Source organism: Scylla paramamosain, chromosome 16, assembly GCF_035594125.1.
Source record: "Scylla paramamosain isolate STU-SP2022 chromosome 16, ASM3559412v1, whole genome shotgun sequence".
Taxonomy (NCBI): Eukaryota; Metazoa; Arthropoda; class Malacostraca; order Decapoda; family Portunidae; genus Scylla; species Scylla paramamosain.
This window is the reverse complement of record NC_087166.1, coordinates 12,259,933-12,280,000: the sequence shown is the minus strand read 5'-3', so window position 1 is coordinate 12,280,000 and position 20,068 is coordinate 12,259,933. Positions and strand designations below refer to the sequence as shown.

The 20,068-nt window shown below is 41.6% G+C and overlaps 2 protein-coding genes across 4 annotated transcripts; one reads left to right on the top strand and one right to left on the bottom strand.

Moving 5' to 3' along the window:
• Positions 1-1,661: 1,661 nt before the first annotated feature.
• Positions 1,662-16,252, bottom strand: LOC135108055 (choline transporter-like 1). Of its 3 annotated transcripts, none has more exons than XM_064018648.1 (15): positions 16,132-16,252; positions 12,547-12,661; positions 11,805-11,962; positions 11,171-11,305; positions 9,933-10,046; positions 9,403-9,566; positions 9,025-9,114; positions 8,401-8,540; positions 7,827-8,013; positions 7,295-7,396; positions 6,800-6,953; positions 6,107-6,253; positions 5,810-5,963; positions 5,184-5,405; positions 1,662-4,867 (listed from the first exon to the last, which is right to left on the bottom strand). In XM_064018648.1, the coding sequence occupies exons 2-15, from the start codon at positions 12,646-12,648 to the stop codon at positions 4,664-4,666; spliced, it is 2,073 nt and encodes a 690-aa protein (XP_063874718.1). In that variant the 5' UTR covers positions 12,649-12,661; positions 16,132-16,252; the 3' UTR covers positions 1,662-4,663. The 3 variants fall into 3 exon arrangements, with proteins under 3 accessions (XP_063874718.1, XP_063874717.1, XP_063874719.1); XM_064018647.1 differs by lacking the exon at positions 16,132-16,252 and adding an exon at positions 15,970-15,989; XM_064018649.1 differs by lacking the exon at positions 16,132-16,252 and adding an exon at positions 14,341-14,480.
• On the top strand, positions 16,152-19,743 carry LOC135108056 (uncharacterized). The gene is made up of 3 exons (XM_064018650.1): positions 16,152-16,403; positions 17,418-17,612; positions 18,068-19,743. Exons 1-3 carry the CDS (start codon positions 16,152-16,154, stop codon positions 18,893-18,895), a joined length of 1,275 nt encoding a protein of 424 aa, XP_063874720.1. The 3' UTR covers positions 18,896-19,743.
• The last annotated feature ends 325 nt before the right edge of the window (positions 19,744-20,068 follow it).

The window sequence follows — 20,068 nt, the reverse complement described above, 5'->3', positions numbered from 1 at the left end:
TCCAAGGTAGAGTTTTTAGCAAAGGTTTGAGCGAAGAGTTCAGCTTTAGAAATAGATGTGATAGCAATGGTGCTATCTGGTTGAAATAGAGGAGGGAAAGAAGAAGAAACAAAGTTATTGGAGATATTTTTGGCTAGATACCAGAAGTCACGAAGGGAGTTAGATCTTGAAAGGTTTTGACACTTCCTGTTAATGAAGGAGCTTTTGGCTAGTTGGAGAACAGACTTGGCATTGGTTCCAGGCAGAAATGTAAAGTGCATGAGATTCTGGTGATGGAAGGCTTAAGTACCTTTTGTGGGCCACCTCTCTATCATGTATAGCACAAGAACAAGCTGTGTTAAACCAAGGTTTAGAAGGTTTAGGACGAGAAAAAGAGTGAGGAATGTACGCCTCCATGCCAGACACTATCACCTCTGTTATGCGCTCAGCACACAAGACGGGTCTCTGACACGGAAGCAGTAGTCATTCCAAGGGAAATCAGCAAAATACCTCCTCAGGTCCCCCCAACTTGCAGAGACAAAATGCCAGAGGCACCTTCGCTTAGGGGGATCCTGAGGAGGGATTGGAGCGATAGGACAAGATACAGATATGAGATTGTGATCGGAGGAGCCCAACGGAGAAGAAAGGGTGACAGCATAAGCAGAAGGATTAGAGGTCAGGAAAAGATCAAGAATGTTGGGCGTATCTCCAAGACGGTCAGGAATACGAGTAGGGTGTTGCACCAATTGCTCTAGGTCATGGAGGATAGCAAAGTTGAAGGCTAGTTCACCAGGATGGTCAGTGAAGGGAGAGGAAAGCCAAAGCTGGTGGTGAACATTGAAGTCTCCAAGAATGGAGATCTCTGCAAAAGGGAAGAGGGTCAGAATGTGCTCCACTTTGGAAGTTAAGTAGTCAAAGAATTTCTTATAGTCAGAGGAGTTAGGTTAGAGGTATACAGCACAGATAAATTTAGTCTGAGAGTGACTCTGTAGTCGAAGCTAGATAGTGGAAAACTCGGAAGATTCAAGAGCGTGGGCACGAAAGCAGGTTAAGTCATTGCGCACATAAACGCAGCATCCAGCTTTGGATTGAAAATGAGGATAGAGAAAGTAGGAGGTAACAGAAAAGGGGCTACTGTCAGTTGCCTCAGACACCTGAGTTTCAGTGAGGAAAAGATGAGGTTTAGAAGAGGAGAGGTGGTGTTCTACAGATTGAAAATTAGATCTTATACTGCAAATGTTGCAGAAGTTAATGAAGAAAAAGTTGAGAGGGTGTCAAGACACTTAGGGTTGTCGACAGAAAGGCAGTCTGACCTGGGGACATTTATGGTCCCCTCCACAGATGGGGACTCCGAGGCTGGTGTAGGAGTCACCATGATTTTAAAATTTTTGAGTGAAGGATGTGTGTATTAAGTGCTTGTAGTTTTGTGTGGAGGAAGAGAGTTGTCTTCAGAGGGCAGGCTGTGATTGCCCCCTTGTGTTGTGAGACACAAAGGGAAACGTTCAATGAGGTCACAGCTGGGTTTAATGATAAGTTCACAGCACCCCCTGAAGTAGGCAGGTGCCTACTGCCTCCTCCTCAGAGGACCTGGACCTGGACCTGGGTGTGCTGGAGACAAGGGCTTCTCTGTACTAAATCTACCTTTGAAATGAGTTACAATAAACAATGAATGATAGACTGCATGTGATTATACATTATAATTAATTACATCTTACATTAGTTCTGTTAACATGATTTTGTTAACAAGGTCCCACTGACATTTGTAAGTTCATTTTACAATACTGTAATGTTAAAATCATTATTTTTGTCAAAGAAACAATACAAGGAATGCTTTAGGTATTTTGTCAAACACACTTTGTTCTGGATGTTCAACCTGAAGTAAATTGTTTGAAGAGTAATTTGGAAATTAAGTAAACAACTGTGTGACCTTCTGTCATTCACTAACACATCACTTACAAGCAAGAGTACAACTATACTACGAGCACTTGTGAGTGGAGCACTTTGAACAGCAAATATTTTGACAAGATAATCTGGACTTATTTTTACATGAGCTAACTTTTCGATGTGAAGGAAAATAATAAAAAAATATAGTCATCACAACAGTACTGGATGCAAATGTTCCAAGGCCTGACTCTGGGAAGCTGTGGTCAAGCAGCTTCCCTGGTCTGGTCTGAGCACAACTGAGATGAGCAGGAGCTACAAGATAGCTGGCCCTTGCTCACCCACACACTGAGACACTCCCTTTATCTGACCTAAAGGCAGCTTACACATCGTTGCATTTGGGCATAAGTACACAAGCACCTATATTGTAAAAGAAAAAACAATAACACACATTTTAAGTACAATAGCACATTTACTAATAAGACATTAAATTTTATTCATTAAACTCTTATCACCTACCTAGACAATATGTAACTAAGAGTGTACCTTCACCTTGGCAGCTCAGACAAAAGGACACGGCAGCTTATCATTACATGTTTCCTTGTGATGAGTGCAACTAAGCATGAAGATACCTCACACCATCCAAACCCAAAGACACAAAATCTTCACTGAATAATGAGATAAAAGAGCCTCAAAACACACCTCAATGTGTGTCAAGTACCACATGATAAAACAAAGAGGTCTGCTAATACCTTAAGCTTCCTAGTGACCCATAGTAAGTAGTCAATCAATCTCATGGTGATGCTCCTTTGGAAACTTCACCAACACATAGAGATCATTGGTTAGGATACATACAGTTCATATTATTGAAAGCTGATTGCAGGTACTATGCATGAATGTTGGTCCATTGGTTAATGACAAGTAAACACAACATGTAGTATTAAACTTATCAATACACAAACTATCCGCAACACAGTTACCACAGTTGTTATTTTTTCTAGTAATATTTCCAGAGTAAAAATAAGACACTAGATGACATTCCTGAATTAAAGACATAATTAGTACATTCTTGGTTCTTCAGAAATGAACATGCTTATGAAAATTAACAGCATGAATTTTTAGCCATGGAAAAACTATGTGAATATGCCTTAAAAGTTTAAGAAAAGTCTTAGTTTTTCACCATTAAACCCTAAAAAACATCATTCTGTAAAACTGCTTTGTATACGAAGAGTGCAGTCAATCATGAACCACAAGAATCACTTAATGGGGGCTGCTACCTTGGCCACTTCACCACCATAAAGAAAACGCTGCTGTTTCATTTCCCACCAGGCAATTACCTCATGACTGCATCCATCCCACTGATAAATTATGCTTTCTACACCAGCATGAAAAAAAAAACCATATCAGAGGAGCTCCCAGTATGGATATATATCAGAAAGCAGTTATATAAATAGGAACTACATAGGAACCTGATAATTATCTTTATTTTCTTTCTTTTGGCATCACAGGGCCACAAAATGCAAAAGGGATGGATCTTAATAAAGATAAGTTCCTCCACTTTGCCTGAAGGCCACACCTAACTTAATTTGCATAACTGTTTCAGGACAAAATAACCATGAGAACCATAAAATATTCTTAATAGTTCTCACTTGCTGTATGAATTTGTTGACCCTCTACTAGCTGACCTCCACAAATACACTTCATTCACTTTACGAAATCATCAAAAACACTTTCGTTGCACAAAATTATCTGAGAACAGCACAATATTTTCTTTGTACATAAATAGTGGCACAAAAATAGATCATGTTTGTGTTTATAATGATCAGAAATTCTACAGTTCCTCGCAAAACTGACAAAAATACAATAAACACAAATATCACATATCTGGAAATCACAGATCTAACATGTAACATTACACTATGGGACCCACCCATCTGCCACACCCATCAAAGATACATTGTGCATGTGAAGTCTTTTATGTTGATGTGTGCAAGTGAAAATGTTCCATATACACAGACACAATGCTACACATTTGGTTGCTGTGACTCCCCAATGCCCTGTCACAGCAACCAGCGTCCTGAGGTGTTCCCTTTCACCAGCATTTTCATTACAATCCCCATTACTCACTAAAAATATTCCACTGACAGCATACATATTACTTTATACTTAATCCACATACTTTACAGCACTAATCTAAAGAGAATTCAAGGCAAACTGGCAGAGCACATATATCAGTTTTTGTCCATAACTTGGTTTTAAAATGCATTACAAAGAATGAATCAATCATTAAAAATAAGAAGCTCACAAATTGCTCTTTAGAAAACTGGCATATGTGACAAAATATCACATACATATGAAGGTAAAGAATAAATAATAACAGTAACACAGTAAAGCTTTGGTTGAAAGCAAAAAATAATGCCTACAAGGAGCCTCTTCCCTTGTGGCCGCCAGGGCAGGACCACTGTCCCCGAGAGCATGGCCAGCCAGCCACTTGTTACCGCCACACAAACCTGCTGTCACGAGAAACTTCATCCTACTCAGGCAACAATGCTTCACCTACATACCCTTACACATGAAGACAATTACAACTAAATTTTTCACACTAATAATTACACTCATAAACTAGACACTTAATCTTCTAATGTAGGATAATATCGATGCATAGCAGCAAAAAAGTGAGCAGGGAGCTGTCACTATTAACCTATCTCTCCTCTAAACACATCTTAATGCACATCAAGCCCTTCCTGTATCAGCAAGGGATGACTCACCCAGAGAGCAGTAGCCCCCTTCAACTCACCCACACTCAAACTGCTCCCTGAACCTCCTTGAACCGAATGGTCTCAGGAACCTCACTGTGCCTGGACTTGTGGCTCTTCTTGTAGTCAATGTCTTCATGCTTCACCATGAACTCATACAGCTCCTTGTCTGCCACCAGCTCCCGGCCGTCTGTTGTGTCATAGGTGTTGTAGTCGTCAGAGAAGCACAGGAAGAGGGTGTCCACTGCCATCTGATGATAAGACCATTTCAAGATTCTAGGTTTTTTCATGAACTAAAGTAAGTGTATTATAGGCCATTATTCCCCTCTTTTGAGCATTTAAATGTGCAAATAATAAATACATGATGAAGAACTAACAATGATGGAGGTAATGATGACTGTGAAGATGTTACTGATAATGATGTTGCCTTGTGTAAGTCAAATGAGCTGCAGTCTCCTTATTTTCTTATTCTCTTAGTTTTTTACCATGATAATGAAGGTGGTATGTGAAAAATGTGAGCTTTATAACAGAAACACTCAACTCATATATGGAAAACAAAACACTCACCTCATATACAGAAAAAACACAGTGGGTAATGAAGAATGCAAACACAGCGATGACAATGAGAGGAATGGCATAGAGGTGGAGCGTTGGGTCAGCATGCAGCACCGGCAGGGCAATGCAGCACACAGTTCCTGTCACAGCGACCTTGGCCAAGAACAGCATCAGATCTCCAACACTGTTCACTGTGGCCACCTGCAGCATGTTGGTCACTACTACCTGCCATGCCTGTCACCAATAACGTCCTCATCAGCAACAATATTCAGCTAACTTTTTTTCTGAATACAGTCTTTTTTTCAAATGTGTGTAACTGAGCAGAAAAATAAATGCAAGAAGCCAATTTGGTATGAGAGGAATTAGATACACAATGCCAAAAATCTAATAAAATATCTGACATAGCTGGTAACTTGACGAGGTATGGTAAAAATATGCTAAAATCTACAAAGAATTAATATCTTTTTACTTAATTAGCAAGTCCCATTCAACCGTAAAGAAAATAAAGGTAAAAAGTAATAAAGATGCAGAAATTAATAAGGTTTTGAGCCTGGCTGACTAGCAACTACATTAGAACTGACAAACTGTCTAGAACAAATGTAAAACCAAGACAACAGCGGCAGCAGTGGCAGCCTTACAATCTTGGCAGAAGTGCAGAAGGGTGTGCCTCTGGTGGCAGTGACAGTGTAGGCATTGTGGTTCATGTACTTGAGGAAATTTTCAAAGCACCAAAGGCAGCAGCTGCAGGCACGCAGGCCACACCGGGCACAGCTGTTTTCTGGGTCCTTGCACCTGCATGGATAACAGAAGCCATGGTCAAATCAAGTAACATTTTGTTTTTTACTTCTACTGTAGTTTGTTATTCATCACTGACCATGAGTACCAAAAACACACCAGTATGACATATAAACAACTATGCATTACAGTTTTCTTACTTCTTGGTGGCCCATTGGATGATGAGTCTTGGCAGCTTGCAGAGAGTGATGAGCAGGGAGCCCTTGGCCACGGTGCCCAGGTGGTACATCACCAGCGTCCGCCATGACCACCACACAGGGTGCTTCCCTTTCCCTGTTGTCCCTTGTCTGAAAATTTCATGTTCCTTTTACCCTCATTTATTTTTGTGGATATGTGTAGCATGAACTGTCTCAGGCTGGATCAGTGGATATCATGACTAATACTACTATCTATGAATATATATATATATATATATATATATATATATATATATATATATATATATATATATATATATATATATATATATATATATATATATATATATATATATACCAGGCTTATATTACTCACCAAGGTAGCCAAAATAAGATACACACATGCACACATACACACACACATGCATGCACGTACACACACACACACACACACAGTGACAATCTCATCATCATTATCTTTTCAATTAATACCATTATTTTTTCTTACACATGTGAATGCCTTATGAATCTCTCTCAATTTTTGTAGTTATATATGAAGATCATCCTTCCCATATCTTCCTGACATTATGTCCAGGTCTTCCTCAGTCTTCTCACTGGTCTCTTTACAACTTCAACTCCCACAATTCAGAGGCATTCCACATGAAAAAATAAAAAATCACATCTGATCTTGCTAACCTTGAGAAATACCAGGTGGAGACAGCAGAGGCAATGATCATTTGCTGGCAGGCCAGGATGAACTCTGCTACCCACACCAGGCCGATGACCCACACCCACCACAGGGAGCGCACCCATGTTGGGTCCATGTACTCCAGTGCCTCAAGGGGAGTGGCTGCAAACACACATGAAAGTGACACAAACTGCTACAGACACTAAATAAGCTTGTGATCAATATGATTCATTTAAAAGTGGAAGGCAACAACATAGTCATATTGTGCTGCTAAAACTTTTAAAGATTAAACTTACAGGGGCATTGCATAGAAGAGATTGATGCAATTGTGGAGCAAAAATAAATGCCATGATAAAGAGAATAAGGAAATTGCATAAAAGAGGTTAACACTGGATCACAGGGATAAGATATAGTTGTGAAGCAGAACTAATGTTATGGAAGAATAGAAAGTGATAAAATTGACCAAATCATCCTATCTATAGATTACAATTTGAGAAACTAACGTATCATGATGGCAGAGGAGTTAAAGGACTTGCTTTCTTGAGCAGAGTGGTTCAGGAGCATCTCTTGGTGTGGTGATTGGAGGCTGGTTATGCTCAGGTTTTCTGTCAATGTAGAATTTCTGGCTTTAGTTTCTTAAGTTATATACTCACTTGTTTAGTAAAGGAATTCTCAGGAGCAATTCCACTCAAAGTCATCATGAGGTAACCACAGTATAGCTATGTGTGTTTATGGAATGACTTGGGCTGAATCTTTTACATCTAAAGATACAAACTATGTATATTACAACTTATACACTTCCAATTTTCTTTTCACTATATCCTTGGTAATCATTCTTCAATTTTACTTGTTTATGAACACAAAAAGACCTTTCCTCTTATTGCACCTTAACTTACCACATCTTTCTATGGAAAGTTTCTACCAATTAGGAAACCAAGTTAAAACCAGAAGTAGTAGAGACAACACAAAGCAGCAAGTCAGGAATCAGAGCCCTCATGCCATATAAAGCAACACAACACATTGATAAAATCTTACTTGCAGTGGCTAAGGACACCATCACCCACACCCACAGGAAGAACAGGCCCAGCAGAACAATGAAGGTGACCACGGGCTGCAGCAGGAGGGTTGGATGGTGGGTGAGGCAGCCTCCAGCGTGTTTGAACAGCTCAGCTACCATGGCAATGTGTGGCCTCACATACACCACCAGGATAATGAGGATGACCTGAAAGAGTATGCCTTGAGAGAATGCTGTTGATCATGAGAGGATGAAGACTGAGAGGATCCTAAGAGACATAAGGCTGTGATCTAAGAAAGGATGTTGTAAGAGCCAGTAGTAGAGAGAACACAGTGGGCAATGGTGTGTAAAACTAAGCACCAATACTGACTGATGAGCCCAGTACATGATAGTGAATGGAAAGCACCAAATATAATTATATACATATTATTAAATCAAATACTAAATCATGAGTGTCTCTTATGTAAAAAGTAGTGCCTAACACATTTTTTACATTCAGTTGGTACACTATACTCAACTTCATTCTAGTGAAGGCATCAAGACTAAGAGGGCAATGGAGAAGAGCTAGTGAGCAGATAAGGAAGCGAGCCTCACCATGATGATAGTGGACAGGATTGCATAGACCAGCAGAGCCCGTTCATTGCGCACCGTCTCCATGAGAGTCTGTTCCATCGGCGAGCTGTCCAGCTGCAGCCGCACACTAATGTAACTCCACCACAGCAACACTGAGGCCACTGCAAGCAAACACTTCCTGGGTCACAGCAAGGACAGCCATCTATCTATCTACACACCAGGACAGCAATCCTGAATGGGGTAGTCCAGACAAAGTGCCACACATTCATACTCTTAGCCTTGTCAGCTTATATCACTGATCAATTTATCTATCTATCAGGCTGGCAATCCCAAATGGTTAACCTAGACAAAACACCACACATTCATACACATATCATTCACACTCTTAGCCCCATCATGCCCTGTTGGAAAGAGACATACTCATGGACCACCACACTATATCACCTATCTACAGACAAACTACATACTGGTATCTTCTTTCTTGTTCTACTCCAATTTCTTTTTGTAAGCATCTGAATCCATTTTTTGTCCTTTTCACAATACATTAAAAACAGTGCGAGTTGTGATGTCATCATATTAAGTCTATCGCACAAATACACACAATTGCATAGCTAATAAAACTCAAGCCTGGAAAGCAGCACTCACCAATGGAAACCAGCAGCACAGCGACCACAATGGCATATGTCACAATGCTGGCCATCACATGCAAACACAGCATCACCAGGCACGACAATACTGCAGGGAGAGAGAGAGAGAGAGAGAGAGAGAGAGAGAGAGAGAGAGAGAGAGAGAGAGAGAGAGAGAGAGAGAGAGAGAGAGAGAGAGAGAGAGAGAGAGAGAGAGAGAGAGAGAGAGAGAGAGAGAGAGAGAGAGAGAGAGAGAGAGAGAGAAAGTGATGGACATTTACAACACTATATCTATACTTTATAAACTTTATACTTTATAAAAGTACTTTATACTTTATAAAAAAAATATACAACCTATAAAAATCAAGATGAAAACTATTGCAGCCTCCTGACTTACATAAAGTGACAAAGATGAACATGAGAATGAGGTGCCAGGAGGCATAAAGGTCAGCCAACACCTGCTCCAGCACATCCATAGTGTTGAGGTAGCCATACAGGTTGTACAGCACACCCTGCAGGCCTTCTCCCTTCAGCGGGACACACCGGTTCAATACTGGCTTGCTGTGATGAAGATAGGATTAGTGTCTACAGGGTTGTGTGGTTTGTGAAATAAAATATCAATATAGAAATAGAAATTTCTCTCTCCCTCTCCCTCTCCCTGAGAAAATTCGGAATAAAGCATAGGAAACACAATGCATGCCTAAAGAATCTGACCATCTTTAAATAACCTTTTCTTGTCCGAGGCCAGTACCCCTTACACACAAAAAAAGATAAAATATGCACGAATTCACAAAGATACCACCTTTGACATCAATTTTTCAAGGACATGTACACCAATACCTACATTCCATGAGTGTGACATGCTTCAACACTGAAAGTTTAAAAATACAGTGACACAATCTAAACTCTCAGTGCACCCACTCATACCTCTGAAAGATGGGCAGCTTGGGGCAGTCGTTGAGCAGTAGACTGGCATTGAAAGAAGGGTAGGAGAGCTTATCCACCCACCTCACATCTTCACCATACTTGTCATAGTCATACCTGCAGGTTGAGATAACATTACATTACATCTTTTCTGGTGGAAATACATGAAAGAAATGGTAAACTTGGTGCAATCATCAATATCTCTGAAATACATAAAATAAATTGTAATCTTGATATTAAAAGGTGCCATAGTCATCATGGAAATATCTGAAGTTAAAATATTATGTTGATGAAATATCTCAATTCTATATCTAAAGAAGCTGCAGTACATCAATGAAATGACTAATTTGATACTATTAGGTGTAAAACAACTTGAAAGATGTTACCACCAAGCTACTTTCTCATTAGACTTGCCATACTCATAACCAGCAGTCAAAATAAGGTTAACGAGACAGCTCTTTTAACTAAACACTAAAGGGAAGTGGAAATACACCAATAAAAGTTCACATTCAACACTAATCACAGGAATATCTCTTTGCTGCACACTCTCGTCCAGACATACACTGGAAAAACTACTCACAGGAACACTACACTACTCAGACCATGAAAAACTTACCTCTTACCCAACACTGTCCATCCCTTTGTGAGAATGAGGAAGAGAGCAAGACACATTCAAGTATAAACGCTTAAAAAATGAGACCAAGCAATATATCCTTAATAATAAAACCTTTGAAAAGTGCCACATGTTATGGGAAAAAGTCACTAAAAAATTCCACCACTTTCTTCTCATATAACCCACAGAACTGGGTATAAGATCTCACTCACTCACACACACACACACACACACACACACACACACACACACACACACACACACACACACACACACACACACACACACACACACACACACACACACACACACACACACACACACACACACACACACACACACACACACACACACACACTTGTAATATACTAGTAAGCATATCACATTAACACCCATAAACTAGAGTAAGCAAAAGACCACACAGACACGCATCTGTTAATATGAGATTTTTGTAATTTTTATTTCTTACTCTCTCAACACACCTGCAGAGCTTTTGTAGAAAAAAAATCACCTTGAAAATAGTAAGCAGACCACACAAACAACTATAAGCTAAAGTAAGCACAAAATCACACGCACACACACACACACACAAGTAATGCGAGTCTGTATCTTATTTCCCTTAACACACCTGCAAAGCTTTGATCCTGTACGCTTGTAGAAATCATGTATATCCTGCAGGGTGTGGAGAGTCCTGTCTGGGCACTCCTTGACACAGGTCTTGAGGGAGCCATCCAGGTCATTGACATCGAAGAACAAAACATACCTGTAGGGAAGGAAGCAAATGAATGTTGGTATCATTAATCTCACTGCAAGGACAACCACCTCATATCACTAGTGAACGTTGATGTGACTACTATGAAAGAATGTGATGTTGTTATTCATCATTAATTTGTGTATAACTCTTATTTTCCCTTGCTGATATTAGATGCATGTTGAAATATATATTTTTTTTGTCTAAATGCTATGACCAGCTAACTCCCACATAGTAATGATCCCTTTTAATATAAAATAAGACAAATAGTCACAGGATGCATTAGGCAAAAGAGAATAATCCATGAGCCAAGACTGAGCCATACAAATCTTGGCCAGCCCTGTACTATTATATATATATCCATCATCAAATATATAAATATTTATTCAAGTTACACCCTATAAAGACCCTCAGCCTTAACATGTTAGTTGGCAATAAGCAAAAACATTTCTCCACAAAAAATCTAATATTCTCCAGCCTCTTACTGACAAACAGCAGCAGTAGTGCATACCTGTAGTCTGTCACATCTTGTCCAGAAAACACTATGAGGGAATCCTGGTGCCCCTTCATGTCCTCATTGTCACTACCACACACGTTGCCGAAACTGTCATAGCCATTTACCACCCGCAGGGGATCACCAAACACCAGGGCAAAGGCACCAATGAATATCTGAGGAGACAAAGACCATGTACAGAAACTGAACTGAACTAAATGATAAAATAAACCTATTGGTTTCTTTCAGTTTTTTCTACTTGAACTACCAATGGTTAAACATGAAGATAAGCTAAGACAAAGAAGTCATTTCTTCTTGAATCTTCTTGAAATTACAACAATGTACATTACCAAGTATTATCACCCTTATTGTAAACCTGACTCCAGCATAACAGGGAAATAGCCACAGTCTATTTCCCAGATATACTAATGCAAAGTAGTGCCTGAATGATGTGAACTGTGGACTAACTCTTATAGAGCCAATCAGTCAACATAAAATCACTAAAGTAATAACTAGCTTTTCTATTAAGGAATCAGAGAAGGGGAAACCCTAAAATAACATATCAATTCAGATACTCAAACTAGATTGCTTACATGGCTCTATCACCTATCAGTCCCAAAAGCAACAATTTTGGCACCTACCCTATGTTCATGTATCCACCAGTACCAAAAGAAACCTTACTTAACATCTTACATAGCAGTCCTACTCACATCCATCACCACAATCTCACCCCAACACCACACTTTAGTAATATACTTGCCATCAACACAAGGAACAGGAAGAATGCCACCAGCCACACAACGTCAGTGAGTCTCCGCTCCTCTTCCCGCACAGGCCCTCCATTGTCCCCACAGCACCCCATCCTTGTCTTCCACCTGCACACATACAAAAAGAAAGCATTATTATCTTGTAAGAGAGAAAGAGTGGTCCACAAGAGCATCCCTTTCATCATCCTTGTCTTCCACATATACACACAAAGAAAACATTATTTATCCTGTAAGAAAGGATGGTCCACAAGACTGTCCCTTTCCACCAGGGGCCAATGGAGCTAAGATGGTGAATGATATGTGTACGAGTGTATGGTGCTCTGCCAGCCTGGTATATAGATCAATAGAATAAAAAAGATCTAAATCAAACAAGACAAACAATGTTATTAGTTAATGGCACTAGTTTCACAGATCAAACCTTTCTCTTCCAAACACAAACTTCTGGCTGACATACTAGATGACTTATTCACTCAAGGGATCAGCCACTTTACTACTTTGTCCTTACTGTCAATTACAAGTCTCCATCTGGCCAATACTGAGACTAACAATCTTATGAATACTCAGTCACTAACATGGACTCTCACATTCCAGTAGTCTGTCAACTGAGCAGGAACTTTGAAAAACTAAAACCCAAACACAATCTAACCTGACATGTCACCTTGTCGGTAAGATCACTTATAACACACCTACCAGACCATATTGAGGCTAACCACCATATCTTATAAGTACTCACACTCACTAATGCAAACTATCCAAGGTTCCAGTGGTCTTTGGAAAACTATACCTCACACAGAAACTAACACGTGTAATCCAACGTACAACTCTGTAATCTTGAAATGCTTCCACATCGGGACACTCTTGACTGGCATAATGTTCAGACTTTAAGCGAAGGGACTGAAAGGTGTAGGGTAGGACTGAAACACATGTTAGGATACAGTATCATTGCAATTTTGGACAATGTACTGTAATATGGTTCAAGCTCATCATTTCTTTAGAGCTCACATGTGGAAAATTTCTAATCTGGTACACATGAAAATGCTGGTAACAGGACAGCATCTGATTACCCTGAATACAGAACCTTAAACACACAAGGACACAGGTCATACAACATCATGGGGGTCTGAGAAGGTGCTGTGACCTCTGCAAAAGGGATTCAGAAACTTAGGGTACGACCAAAACACTGGTTAGGATACTGGTACAAGGTCAGAATTTAATTACTTTGAATGCAACCTTAAAGACACAGGGACACAAGTCATAAGGCATCGACAAGGGGTCTGAGGGGGTGCTGTGACCTTTGCCCTATTTCTAATCTCTCACAGAACACCAGAACTTATCTTAATCATCTACAAACTAACTTAACAGCGAGGAATAGGAACAACCGAGAGTTAGAAGGGAGAGATGATGAAATGAATAGAGCAAACAAGAAATAGAGTACAAATAACAAAGCATATAAGGCATAAATGCAAGGGAAAAATAGCAGTAGTGCAGGGATGAATACACAGAAAGAATTGAACATACAAAAATTACAGAGAGAGAGAGAGAGAGAGAGAGAGAGAGAGAGAGAGAGAGAGAGAGAGAGAGAGAGAGAGAGAGAGAGAGAGAGAGAGAGAGAGAGAATCTCTAACAAGGAACCCACAACCACAACCACCACCTCCACCAACAAACACCCCGAGATCCTACACAGGTCCTGAGAGACGCCACCAGTCACCAAACATCACAATTCTCACACACACATCCAACACACCACCACGTCCCTAGGCACAAGTAATAAGTAGGTCCTAAAATACCTCACAGCGCCACTGGTAGAGCTGAAATACCCCCGGACGAGGCAGTGGCTTGGTGGACGCGGCTCGAGTTTGTTTGGAGTCACGTCAGAGTGGAGCAGCAAAGCACCGCCTCCTGCTTCTCGTCCCCCCACCAGCGCTAACTAAACTAAACGTTATAAACTAGATAATTTACCTAAAACCAGGCCGTCCGCACACACGAGTCTAGTTTAAAGCTTCATGTGCTTATTTGTTAAACTTGAAGGTATCTGTTTCTGGTCATATTGTATGGGGTCTGTTTTTGTGTGATTAGGTATCAGCTCGCGACGCCACTCTTTGTAGTAAATCATTCCGAGTATTCTCCAAGTTACTGCATAAGTTCCTGGGTACTTGAGTCATCTCCTTATATTGATATTGTGTGGGTGTCGAGTTATACTTTCACAAGTATGTCTTTCTCCTCCTCCTTCTTCTACTCTTAGCAAACAATTAAGATAATATATTAACTCTACATTAAATTACTTATATCGGGGGTTTCTCTTCATATACAGCTTGATTACTTAAATCCAAGGTCTAGCATTCCTCTTCCTCTTATATTTATGTTACTGCATAAATGTAGTGTCACAGTCACACCCTCCACTTCTTCCTACTCATCTTCATTGCTCTCATCTTAGCAAACAAGTACTTATTTTATCCCAGCATGTGCGTGTATGTGTTTGATGACTAAATTCCTGCGCATTTCTTTTTTTTTTTTTTTCCACATTTACTGATATTATTGCGCCACACAATGCATTATGATGACACGTTTTCCAAGCGTTTATCATTCAATCAGTGATTTGCGGCAGGGAGCGCGCACGTATACTGGCTTGTCTGTCTGTGAGTCATCAGTATACGTATTAGCTTCTTGTATCATCATCACGGGGTGTTAGCATCAAATTATATATTACAACGACCGATCTAGTTAGTGGATTTGCTTCTATACTTAGCTCCTCGTTTGATCTGTAGTTATAAATCCACTACTACTACTACTACTACTACTACTACTACTACTACTAATAATGATAATAATGATAATTCTACTAGTATTTCTACTTTTCTGTTCTCTTTTTTTTTTTTTTTCTGTGGCCTCTCATGTGACAAATTACACGCTAAGCAGAAAAGCCTCCAATAATCATGACACAGGCTTGTGGCACGAGTTAGGGGTGACAGGTGTTGTGTTGACAGAGTGTTGCCAAGCTCACCCACACCCACGCCTCAGGATGACACGAGGAGCAATAGGATGCCAGTCACATGAGACGGTGCAGCATTCTTGCGGTGGGTAGGTGTGCGGGTATTCCAGTGGTTCTCGACGCGACTAGGACTGGGAGGGAGGCAGGAGGAAAGAGGGCGGATCTTGGCTACCGGCTATGAATTGTTATGTTATTTTCACCACACCGAGTGCCATGAGTTTGCCAAGGGTGACTCAGGTTGATCGGAACTCTCCTATTATTTACCTTCAATTCTACGCACAATTAGCTGGCACAGTGCACGTAAGGGAGTAAAATAAAAACCGCGATCAGGGTTTCCTCTGAATTAGTGACCTGGTGGCGACGCGTTGCTATATTTAGATCAGAGAGCCACATGGCGGGGAATGTTGACACGGCACGTCTGCCTCACCTCATGACGTCACAGCCTCGTCACGGGCACAGTGCCAGGTGAGGGGAGCTTGGCTCATAAGTAGCCGTGTGAGGTGACGGAGACCAGTCAGGAGGGGCAAGTGGCAGCCAAACGGGACATTGTGCTGCGAGGTCTGAACGAGGGAGTGTGTTTGGTGCTCACAGTCGAGTCAAGTCTTCAGAATGTCACGAGGGAGCTCTTTGCTGGGCGAGGGGCTCCGGCTTCCTATCTCCCGCCGAGGTCTATTCTTCAAAGACGATTTCTTCAGTGGATTTCAGGATGACTATAAGACTGCTGTGGAGGACGTGCTGGACCGCTGGCGTTCCCGTTCTTCCGCTGCCGACCGCTTCGCCTCCTATAGGAAGCTGAGAGAACGGGATGCTTCAGACGACAACCAGGCGGCCACGATATCCGAGACGCCCGACAACTACGTGGTGAGTCAGTGGGACGTGACGCCTGCCTGACCTTAGTGTGTGTGTGTGTGTGTTGAGAGGGAGAGAGAGAGAGAGAGAGAGAGAGAGAGAGAGAGAGAGAGAGAGAGAGAGAGAGAGAGAGAGAGAGAGAGAGAGAGAGAGCTGTCAACAAAGAGGGTTCTATTTTCTTATGAGACACACGGTTTAAAGAACTGTCTGTTTACCATTTACCATTTCTTACGCACTGAGGTTTAGGGATGGGACTGTTGACCGCAAGGAAATGCTTAACATACTAACACGTGGCTATTTTTTCTTCACCTCATTGCTTGGCCTATAATTTTGTCTCCACTTGATTTGAATATGACGGACGTGAACTCGTTCAACCCAGTGTGTGTAGAAACCCTAGCGCCACACACACACACACACACACACACACACACACACACACATCCCTTCACATGAAATCCCCTATCTTTGACTTTTGGGCTATCCCATGACGCATTTCGAGCATTATGTCATGCTCACACTTTTCTTCTACCGTGAACCCAAGCGTGCTCTTAATCGTCTCAAATTTCTAGTTATTGTGATCTTTGTTCATAGTTGTAATGGTTATCAGTTTAAGCATCGCAATTTCGGACTGCTTACTATACCACGTGTGAGAAAATTTTGGAAAATTAAGAATGCTCCTCTATTTTAACAGAATTACTTATAATGGTTTTCACAGCTCCATATACCGCACTTTTTTCTCTTATTTACTTCTTACCCATTACTCTGTCCCGTTTAACGCACGAATGAAAGAAAACTAAAACAAGAAGAAGAGATATTAGGAAAAACGTCTAGAAAGGAGCAGATTCTCAAATAAACCGCTTATTCCTATCCCTCTACAGCTCGCAAGATTACACAAATTTCAGAATAAGTGCTACAGATTAACTACACAAGTACAAAACTCTTCAGAAAATGATTTTGTAATAATACGAACTCTTAACCATAATTCTACGTATGGTAGCTGTAATCTTCATCTCTCCTCCTTAACAGATTGTACTGGACATGGGAAAGTACTCGAGTGGACAAATCACAGTGGAGACTCAAGGATACGCTGCCGTGGTGAAGGCAGAGGCCGGTGATCTAACCTACCACCGCCGCTTCCCTCTCCCACGGGACACCAACACTGAAGGAGTAGTAGCTGACCTCTCCGACGAAGGTATTCTCACCGTCAGCGCCCCTCGGAAAGTGAGTATAGTGGTAGTGGTGGTAGTAGTAGAAGTAGTAGTAGTAGTCATAGTAGTAGTAGTAGTAGTAGTAGTAATAGTAGTAGTTGTAGTAGGAGGAGGAGGAGAAGGAGAAGGAGGAGGAGGAGGAGGAGGAGGAGAAGGAGGAGGAGAGGGTAATGACAGAGGCTTAATGTCAACACGATAAGAAGGGAAGGAATGGACACATGGAAAATCTCACACACACGCACACACACACACACACACACACACACACACACACTCACGGACTCTATACGTTCAATAAGAGAAAGAGAGGCAGAGTTGAGGATAATGCTAGAATAGCAAATGCTATTTAGATATTCTCAATACATAAGCAATATTCTTCTAAACTACCTAACTGATTGAATGTTTGGCGCATCCTCTACTCTCTCTACCATGCACTTTCGTTTCTTATTCCTTATGTGGGTTTTCCAGGAGAAGGGAGAAGGAGGCAAGACTCCCGTCAAGTCATCCAGCAAGGAGAGCTGCTCCTCCAGCACGTCCATGGAGGAGCGAGTCATCCCCACCACGAGGGATGGAGTCGCCGTCAACTCAGCCACGCAGAGAACCCAGCAGGAAGTCAAGTTCACAGGGCGTAAGGGATCGGGCACTAGAATCATCCCTCTTACTATGGAGGACGACACTGGCAGCGGTGATACGACCTCTAGCAGCGCCTCCAACACGTCACAGGCTGGCGAGGCGACGAGGTCCTTCGAGAGGATAATTCCGACTGTCAGGGAAGGAGACATGCCCTCTACTTCGTCGTCTTCGTCTTCTGAAAGGAAAACCTCGACGCAGTATTCTGGTTCGTCCTCGTCGTCAGTGCAGAGTAGAATCCTTCCCATCCAGCGGCGAGGCAGGTTCTTCCAAGACTCCACATTTGAGAGAGTTTGGGATGACTTCGAAAATGCCGTTGATGACTTAGTGACGAAGAGAGGCTCTGAGAATGAAGAGAGTCAGAAGAAGGAGGAGGACGACCAGATCCAAACGTACAGGAATCTCCGTAAGGTTATTAAGGAAGAGGACAACCAAGCAGCGACCGTCTCAAAGGAGGATGATGGATACAAGATCGTCATGGATGTGAAGGATTTTGTGGACGGTCTGCTGGATGTGAAGGCGCTCGATGGCTCCGTCATGGTCACGGGAGAGAAGGGCATTAACAAATTTGAGCGGCGGTTCTCCATTCCGGGACTGTCAGAGCCGGAGAAGGTTGCTGCGGCGCTGTCTGCTGACGGGGTGCTGACCATTACTGCTCCTGTGTAAAATACGGTAGTCGTAAAGTTCGTTCTTTATTGAGAGACGTGAAGGTGGATGTTTTTCGGGAGTGCACGGTATTGGAATTTGCTTCCACTGTCAAACGTCAAGCCAAACACTTCATCTTTTGCGCTCCTCAATACAGTTTGTTGCCTCTCTCTTGACCTTCGTGCAGTGGCCGTCCCTTGAATGCACCGTTTTCACTACTCGGAAGTATTGTCTCTACATATTTTTACTGCCAACTGTCTCGTCACTTTCAAAAACTTTATTGTCCTCTCTCGAAAACTGTGCCAGACTTTCCTTGTACAGCTGACAGACAAAAGCAACCTCGAGGCTTTGCCAAGAACGACACACGCTTCCCTGCATCTTCACCACGTATCTGGCTTCCTGTCCATTCACTGGCGAACTTCAGTGTGGAGAAAACCCGACTTCCTGTGACACCTCGTCATGTCTGATTCTCCTTCCATAGCAAAGGGAGAGGCGCGACCCGAGCACCAGTTATGCAGCCTCTCGTGTGCTCTCCGTCTTGAGGATTGGTTGGTTCAAGGCGCCACAAAGGAGGTCCTGTGGCGCTGTCTCGTGCTTCGTGTATTTTTGCTTCACCCGCTGGCATTAAAGACACATTCTTGTATGGATGTATGAATGTATTTATTGTATGGAACTATATATTGTACATGTATTACGTATCACTATAGATTTCAATTTATTTGCTCTTTAATTTTAGTTTCGAAGTTTAAAACAAGATGTCTGGAAATAAAAACACTGACATGATAAAGATAAATTATTATTGGTGTATGATATGTATATTATGTAGTATAGACTTTTATATCGCTTAGTAAAATTATCTTTATATTCCACTATATGTTGTTCTTGCTTCTTGGCGGCAAAGGGAGGGGAAGGGAGAGGAGGGGACTGCTGGGAGGGATGGGGAGAGGCAGGGGCTATGATGGGGTAGGGAAGGGAAGGTGAGATGGACATTAGGAGAATTCTAGTAAGTGAAGTGTCTTTGGCTAGGCGATCTAACAACCACTATCTCCGCTCAAGGCAAATTTTTCAGAGGGAGAGGTAGCGGTTGCTCTCTCATAGCCCTAATTGGCATTACAATACATTTTTTTTTTAAATTTCCACCGTTGGTTTTCTTTTGAATTCAAATAATGCACCTGGAACGATTTAATGTAAATT

Bases quoted from the DNA above. Each gene is read 5' to 3' on its own strand.
- LOC135108055 (XM_064018647.1), bottom strand. The intron at 11,963-12,546 runs GCAAGTATATTA...TTGTCTCCTCAG, and splicing joins TCCTGTTCCTTGTGTTGATG to ATATTCATTGGTGCCTTTGC. The intron at 4,868-5,183 runs GTGAGTGTTTTG...TCTTATCATCAG, and splicing joins GTGTTTTTTCTGTATATGAG to ATGGCAGTGGACACCCTCTT.
- LOC135108056 (XM_064018650.1), top strand. From the start codon at position 16,152: ATGTCACGAGGGAGCTCTTTGCTGGGCGAGGGGCTCCGGCTTCCTATC. The intron at 16,404-17,417 runs GTGAGTCAGTGG...CCTCCTTAACAG, and splicing joins AGACGCCCGACAACTACGTG to ATTGTACTGGACATGGGAAA. The intron at 17,613-18,067 runs GTGAGTATAGTG...TGGGTTTTCCAG, and splicing joins CCGTCAGCGCCCCTCGGAAA to GAGAAGGGAGAAGGAGGCAA.